At 42.0% G+C, this 7924-nt stretch overlaps 1 protein-coding gene across 1 annotated transcript; it reads right to left on the bottom strand.

Annotated features, from left to right (window-relative positions):
• Nucleotides 1-107: 107 nt before the first annotated feature.
• On the bottom strand, nt 108-2727 carry LOC131469722 (F-box/LRR-repeat protein 14-like). The gene has a single exon (XM_058645000.1). It carries the CDS (start codon nt 2133-2135, stop codon nt 924-926), a length of 1212 nt encoding a protein of 403 aa, XP_058500983.1. The 5' UTR covers nt 2136-2727; the 3' UTR covers nt 108-923.
• Nucleotides 2728-7924: the final 5197 nt, after the last annotated feature.

Here is a 7924-nt window from a genome sequence, read left to right as displayed (position 1 = left end):
AATTACCCAAATTAACATGAGACAACATGACAAATCAAGACACTCAGACATTGAAATGTGAAACTTAGTTGAAAAGGGTATTATCATGAATGAAATAAGTGACAAGATTGAAACATATTTGCCATCTTTATTCATAAATATCACTACTGTATGAATATAAAACAATCTTAAATTACTGCTTTTTTTTTATACAAATACACTCTGACGCTGTTGTTGTAAGCTCCTCAGGGGAAAAGCCACTGATGAACGGTTAAAGGTATTGCATATAGCCTTGGCAGCATGTTAATTACTACGCCTTTTTTATAGTCGCACTGATGAACCTTTGACAGAGAAGCAAACAGGAACATCTGATACATACTTATCTTCCTCAGGAATATCAAACTTAGCCAACTATACATACGTAAACAGGGACAAATAGGGAGTGATCCACCCACTTCAATTTGAAGTACAATTATGTCAACAGTCATTCAATACAAAAAAATACTGGTTATGCAAGTAAAAATCAGCCAAAACAAAATTAATTAAAACTTCCATCCAAGGCACTCCAGCCTTTCTGTTAAGAATTAAAATGCCTACCTAATATTCTGCAAGGTTTTTCTGGAATATCGAAACCTCCATTGGTACGCGAGTCACAAAAATACGCAAACTATTCTAGTATTAAGCAATAGTAGGCACTCCTGTGTTTAATGGGTGAGGTAGCTAGAAAGTAAGAACTGTCCACTGGCTGACATTAAACACGTGCGCCTTTAAAAGAGAGCACAAAAAACTGAACCAAGGTCAGAGGAGAAGTGGATACTGCAGCATTGGTGAACAATATTCCAGTGATTGATAAGTCCCTCTCCCCGTTTTAGTCACAGTATAGAAAGTAAAATTAAGAAACTGAGCACTATACAAAACAAACTACATGTTTTTCCTCAAACTTTTCACCTCATTCTCTCACTTTCAGTCATCTGCCACAGTCCCAGGTTCAACACTTTAAGGCACGGGAGCTGTGTTATCCTCTCCAGACCCCTCTTTGTGATCTTAGTACAACCATACAGATCGATCCCTGTCAGCTGCGTCAGGTGGTCAGCTATCAACTCCAACCCTTTGTCTGTGATTCTCACACACTGTCCAATGTTGAGAGTTTTGAGCTGGTGCATCTGGCGCACCATCCTGTTGATGCCATCATCACTTATGTGGCAGGAACAGAGAGACAGGGACTTGAGCTGATACAGGCCCTGAGCAATGTAAGCCAGGCTCTGGTCCCCGATCTTATCACAGAAGGAGACATCGAGTCCAGACAGTCGCAGGGAGCCCATGGCCAGGTGCATGATCCCAGTGTCACTGATGTTGTCACAGGAGCGCAGGTTCAGGCTGCACAGGTGGGTCATGTGTGACAGGTGGATCATCCCAGCGTCCGATATCCCTCCACAGAAGCTAAGGTTCAACACTTTGAGTTTGTTTAGGCCCTTTGCGACATGTTTGAGGGACAGATCCGTCAGCTTCTGACAGTCCTGCAGAGTCAGCTTCTCCAGAGACAGGCAGCCCTCCGCAGCACTGCGGGTCATGCCGGACAAGTGCCCGATGCCCACATCAGACACATGCCTGCAGCTGCGCAGGTTCAGGCTCTTGAGTCTGTGTAAGCCCCAGGCGATGAGCAACAGGCCCGTGTTAGTGATGTTGCTGCAGCCTCCGAGTTCAAGCACCTCCAGGTTTTTCAGGTACTGTGCAATCCTGCCCAGACTGGAGTCTGTGATCTGTTTACACAGGCTGAGATTCAGCACCCGCAGCGATGGGATGTCCTGCACAAAGGCATGTCCGAGTCCGTTGTCTGTGAGGTTGAAACAGCCACACAGGTTAAGGCTTTCGATGTGCGGCATCCCCTGAATCACGTAGCTCAGACTTCGTCTGAGGCTGAGGATCTGAACCTTCTTGATGCCTCTGGTCTGCAGACTGGGGAACAGAGACGGGTTTGCTCTCCGCAGATGGAGCTTGGCTTCCACCCCCCTCCACACAGACTTGTGGTAGGACGCGTCCCTCCAGGCCGCGCACACTTGGGCTACTCTTCCTTTGTCTTTCACATCAAGATAACTGAAAATAATGGCCAGGATCTCAGGGAAAAGGCACGATATATGTGTCTCCGTCTCAAACATGGCTGCGGGTCCCCTGATTTCAGCAACAGGGCTTGCTTCTGGGCGACAATACTTCCGTGGTTAGCTTGACGAAACTACTGTGGAAGTTGCTGGCCGGCTCGGCAACGTTAGCTAACGTCAACTAGCTAGCGTGCGGAACTGTAGCTTTGTGTATAACGTAACAAAAAGCCACCCATCTCCCAAGAATGACTCTTCCTGTTACACGTAATAAAATAGACGTGTAGAATATCTTCTAACAGCACATGGTGAAGACGTGGCCACCACGACAGGAAACTCCGAAAGGCAGTCTTATTTACCTAGCGACTCGGGCTAATACCATTAGCAAACGTCGTAGCATTAGCATTAGCTACCTAAACTTGTGAGCTTCAACGGCGAACGAGCTCCTCGTCCACGCAGTCCACGGCAACTTATTCTTCACTCCACATCACAGCAGAGCGTATCCGGGAACTTTTGCGTTTGTAGAAACCTCCAGCAGTAGAACTGTGTTGTGTTAGTCAGCGGCTACTGCCAGAATCCGTTACCTTCCGAAGCATTTCCAACAGCAGCGGCGGAGCATCACGGTCGAAACTACACCGACTGTAGAGAGTCAAAGCCGGCTTAGACACTGACCAGCGGCTCCTACTGGAAGTACTAGGTACTGCAGTTATTGACACCAAACGTCAATACAACAATGAATTACATAAGGTAAAAATTACACTAACAGTGTATAATGAAGATTGTGCTTTACAGTAACTCTCATGACACGAGAGGCAGAGTGACACTGAGTTGTGGGTTATATTTATATATATATATATACATATATGTACATATATACATATATACATATACATACATACATATATACATATATATAAAACATCGGACAACAATACACACACATTTTACAGACTGAGACTAAAGCACAATCATTTTTTTTATTCTGCATTTAGAATCTTGTGAAGGGATGAGGTTTTCGAGTTTGAGTTTGGACTTAAGATCCTCCTAGTATGAATAAGTCAAACATCTATGACTTTTTTGATGGTTATACCTCTACTTTGGTTGTATTTACTCAGCAGCAACACCAATGAGAGGTTATTATTTATTAGCTTCTAATAGTTCAAACTGATTTGAGTTTAATGTTAGTACCATTTACTGTCATTTCCCAGGAAAAGTAAAATATGATAAAATATTTTACTTAGCACTCAGCGACAACCATGTCATGTTCAAAGTCACTTGAATCAACTCATTCTGATGCTCAGTTTGATCTTCAGCAGGTCGCCTTGGCCAAGTCTATAACCCTGAAAGTGATGGGTTGCTGTCGTGTGATTGGCTGATTAGATATTTGCACGAAAAAGGTAAAAAAAGTATGATTTGATAAATACTCATTTAAATAACTGCATGTTAATTAATATGCAGTTAATTACATTATGTAATGAGAGGCAGAGGTGATGAGTATGTGTCCAAACATTTCAAGACATTTAGGACATTTTTGTTCTCAGAGACTTGATGAGTGCTGTGTAAATGTGCACCAAAACTTAAGTTAAGTTGACAAAGTTGAGCCTTTTGATAACCTGTTTCATGCATATAATGCACAGTTCATAGATCATTTTCATTTAAAGGAATTTAAGTGTCCTGGAGTGCAGGCAAAGACAGACTCTTAAGTGTTGTTAAGTAAATGTTTGTTTAAAGCATTAAAGCTTTAATTTGTTTTTCTGTCTCTATTGTAATCTTTGGCCCACATCTGGCCAGCAGAGGGCAGTGCTGGACTGACAAAATAATCAATAAAATCAAGAAGAGCTCTCCAGGCACACACATTATTTCCATTTCAAACATACATTTGCATAAACCACAATGAGGATGCCAAACATAGAAAATAAAACATTTATTTGCGTGTGTGAAGGGAATAAATATAGACAACAGAATCCGAAGCTTTCGGTGAAGAACAAGTGACAAGAGATTGTGTTTTTGTTTTTGTTGTTGTTGTTGTTTTTTGTAGAAAGAGAGGAAGACTGAAGACAGAGGGAGGGAAAGTGAGGGATGGTGCCTCCCCTCTCGGCCTCCCCTGTGGCTGGACTTGTTTCTGCTAATGACCCTGTCTGCTGGCTCACACAGACAGATGGTGAATTAACTCCAATTAGCCCACTCTCACCAGATCTTCTCTGACAGTTCACCACACACATACACACACGCACACACACACGCACACACACTTTATATTGATGTTCACCTGCCAAAGCTTCATATCATGTTTTTTTTTTTACTCAATATGTATGAAAAATAGTAAATGAATGGATGGGGGAGGGGGATCACAACAGCAATGTCTGTTTCATTACCATCATAGAAAATAAATGTTGGCATTAACATTTTATTTTTTAAAAGCACATTTTGCCTCAGGTTCATATTTAAACTTCTTTGGAAATTTTTGTGTGAAAAAATCTTAGAAACTGTAGAATCTTTTTTAGGCACTCCCCCATACACCCGCACCCCCACCCCTCTGTCTCTCTCACACACAAACACACATTTGCACAGCAATTCTTCTTGGGACACTGCATTGACCTCTTAATTAACCTCAGGGATTATGCTTAACCGTAACCATAACCAGTTAATGCCAAAACAATTCAAATCTTAGCTAGGTTTTGGTCTCCATGAGGACTACTGGTCCTGACAAGGCCAGTGTTTATGCCAGAAAAGGTCCCAAAGAGGTAACAAATAAAAGAATACACACACACACAGTGTGACTGTGACCTTCTGTCACTGTGTTCAGAGTTAGTGAGGTGTGACCAGTCATCGTTCATACAATGCACAGTCTCTGAGTGAGTGAACTCACGTGACATGTGAAACAGAGCATAGTGTCTGTGTGTGTGTGTGTGTGTGCGTATGTGTGTGTGTGTGTGTGTGTTATGTCTCCATAGAGCTGCATATCAGTGTGACTGTCACTCACTCACACACACACCCACACACACACCTATGCGGTCCCACATTTATCACACCGTGAGTTTGTGTTTAACAGGTGTTGTCCCTACTGCGAACAGGGCCCCATCTGGGGGCGTGCCCAGGCACGACCTCTGACCTTGTCCATAAACAAGGTCAGCAGGTGCTGAGCGCAGGGCAAAGGTCAAGAGGTCGGCTGCTGCGTGGCCAGACGAAATGACATTATTGGACAAAACGAGGAGAATAAACACGCTTTTAATTCAGTGGGCGAGGTGTGTGTGTACCTGCACACATCTGTGTTTGTATACTTGAATGTATATCTTTGAGAGGACCAAAACATGTATAAACTGTAAGTGAGAACATTTAGCAGGTTCTTACAAATGTAAAGGGCTCTTATGTCAGCGTTAGGATTAAGGGTTAGGCATCTAGTTGTGATGGTTAAGGTTAGAGTAAGGGGCGAGGGAATGCACTCATAGACATGAATGTGTGTGTGTTTACTTGTATGTATATCTTTGTGGCGTCCAAAAAAATGTGCAAACGTATCTTTGTGAGGACATTTCGTCTGGGCCCCACAACTTTAAAGGGCTTTTTTTGGATTTAAGGTTAGGATAAGGGTTAAGGTTAGGCACTTAGTTGTGTTGGTTAGGGTAATGGGCGAGGGAATGCACGAGGTGTCCTCACTAAGATATGAAAAACAAGTTTGTGTGTGTGTGTGTTAGAGCCGAGTGAAAGAGTAATCCGTTTAAATCTTTTTAGCTGCTTTGATCCACACTTCAGAGCATGAGGTCAGTATGGACAGCAGCTGTCTGTGAAGGATGTGTGACCCCGGAGGCACAGCAGACACAGAGGGAGTCTTAACACCACCTGACCTTTGACCTCAGCTGAGAGGATGATGTTTACTGTAGAGTGTGGATTTAAACTCAGCTTCCCAGTGCTGCGTGTGATTACTTCAACTCTCCTCTCTGTGTGTGTGTGTGTGTGTACTTATTCTTGTTTCCTCATTGGGAGCGTTTTCGTGTATACAGCAGCAGAGCAGGGGTGGGTGGGGAGAAGAAGAAGAAGCATTTATCTGTTCAAACCTCTGAAACACAGGTTTCTCTGGACTCATGAATAGTGCTTCTCAAACAGTGGGAGTGATAATACACTGTAAATACACTCTAAAATACAAATATCTACTATATTACATGCTTCAAATACCGTTATCACCTTTCATTTCAGATAACACCTGCTTTATTTCTTTGGCTTTTTAATGTTAAATGAAGGATATTTACATGTGTTGGTCAATATAATGATAGATATAATAAATATGCATATATTGATTATGATCTACATATGTTTAGAAGTTACACACTACAGATGTAAGGTTAGGTATGACTTTGCTATAGTGGGCCCTTTACACAGCAGCCATTTTGACATGCTTGAGCAGGGAAAGCACAGGTGACACTCGTTATATTGACGATGGCTCCATTGGGTTTGTGTTAGTCAGGACTGCTGTGACAGCGAGCCACAGCATGCACCCTGAAACTAAGGCAGGCTAAATGGAACTCGGCCACCATTAATTAAATCATCTCCACTTGCGATTTCCTCACTGTGACCTGTCAAAATGGCTGCTGTGCAAAGGGCCCGCTGAGGGTAAGGAAGATTAAATGAGTCAATGCAGTGTCACAGGAACAGGAATAGGTGTGCAAACCTCTGTGTGTGTTTGTGAGTTTCTATCTTTGTGAGGACATTTTGACTGGTCCACACAACTTAAGTCTTAGGGTTAGATTTACAGGTTTATGTTTGGGTTAGTGTTAGTGTTAGGGACTTAGTTGTGATGGTTAAGGTTAGGGTAAGGGGCTATAAGAATGCTTTTGAGTGTCTATGAGTGTCCTCCCTAAGATTGTGTGTGTATGTTTCAGGTATTACTCATGTTGTGGGGACCTAAATCTGTTTACACTGTCACATTATGGGAACATAAAAGCCATAAAAGTCCCCATAATATGTATTGTTACGTTGTAAGATGAAGACATGATGGTTAAGGTTAGAGTAAGACTCCAGGACATGTATGTAAGTTAATGTGTCTGTGTGTGAACTAGAGCTGCAACTTACGATTATTTTTCATAATCTATCAATCTGTCGATTATTTTCACGATTAATCGATTAATCATTTGGGCCATCAAATATCAGAAAACCTTAAAAAATGTTGATCGGTGTTTGTCAAACCTGAAAATGATGATGTTCTCAAATGTTTTGTTTTGTCCACAAACCAAAATGATTCACTTTTAATGATTTCTTTGTTATCCAGAGCAAAGAAATTAAGAAAATACTCACATTTAAGAAGCTTAAACAATCAGAAAAAAATTGTTTTTTAATCATGAAAAAAAGCTTCAAACCAATTAAGGGTGAGCACTACTCAAAACAGTTCAGATTTAAAAACAAAACCACTTTATTTGTCTCAAAAAGCTGGTTCAGTACAAAGAAATCCAAAAGGGCAAGGCAAAGGCAGAAGTCAGTAAACAGACGATAGTCCACAAAAAAACAACAAGGAAAACCATTCACGATGAATAGCGAGAAAGCTGGACCATAAGACACTGAGGTACAAAGACAAACTGGCACAGAGGGGGAACGGCTTATATACACATGAGGTGGGGGGAGACAACGAGACACAGGTGAATCTAATGAGGGCGGGGCCAACAATCAAGACTGGAAGGAACGCACACAGGGGCAGCAAACATGAAAGAAAGAAACAAAAAACATGACCTTAAGTGGAGTGACGAGATGTATCACAGGGGTAAGACTTGGTTTTAGGGTTTTGGGTTAGAATTGGGTTAAGGTTAGGCACTTAGTTGTGATGGTTAAGGTTAGAGTAAGGGGCTAGGGAATGCGTTATGTCACCG

The sequence above is a fragment of the Solea solea genome, chromosome 12 (assembly GCF_958295425.1).
Source record: "Solea solea chromosome 12, fSolSol10.1, whole genome shotgun sequence".
Classification (NCBI taxonomy): domain Eukaryota; kingdom Metazoa; phylum Chordata; class Actinopteri; order Pleuronectiformes; family Soleidae; genus Solea; species Solea solea.
The sequence above is the reverse complement of the archived record's forward strand: the minus strand, read 5'-3'. Positions and strand labels throughout refer to the sequence as shown.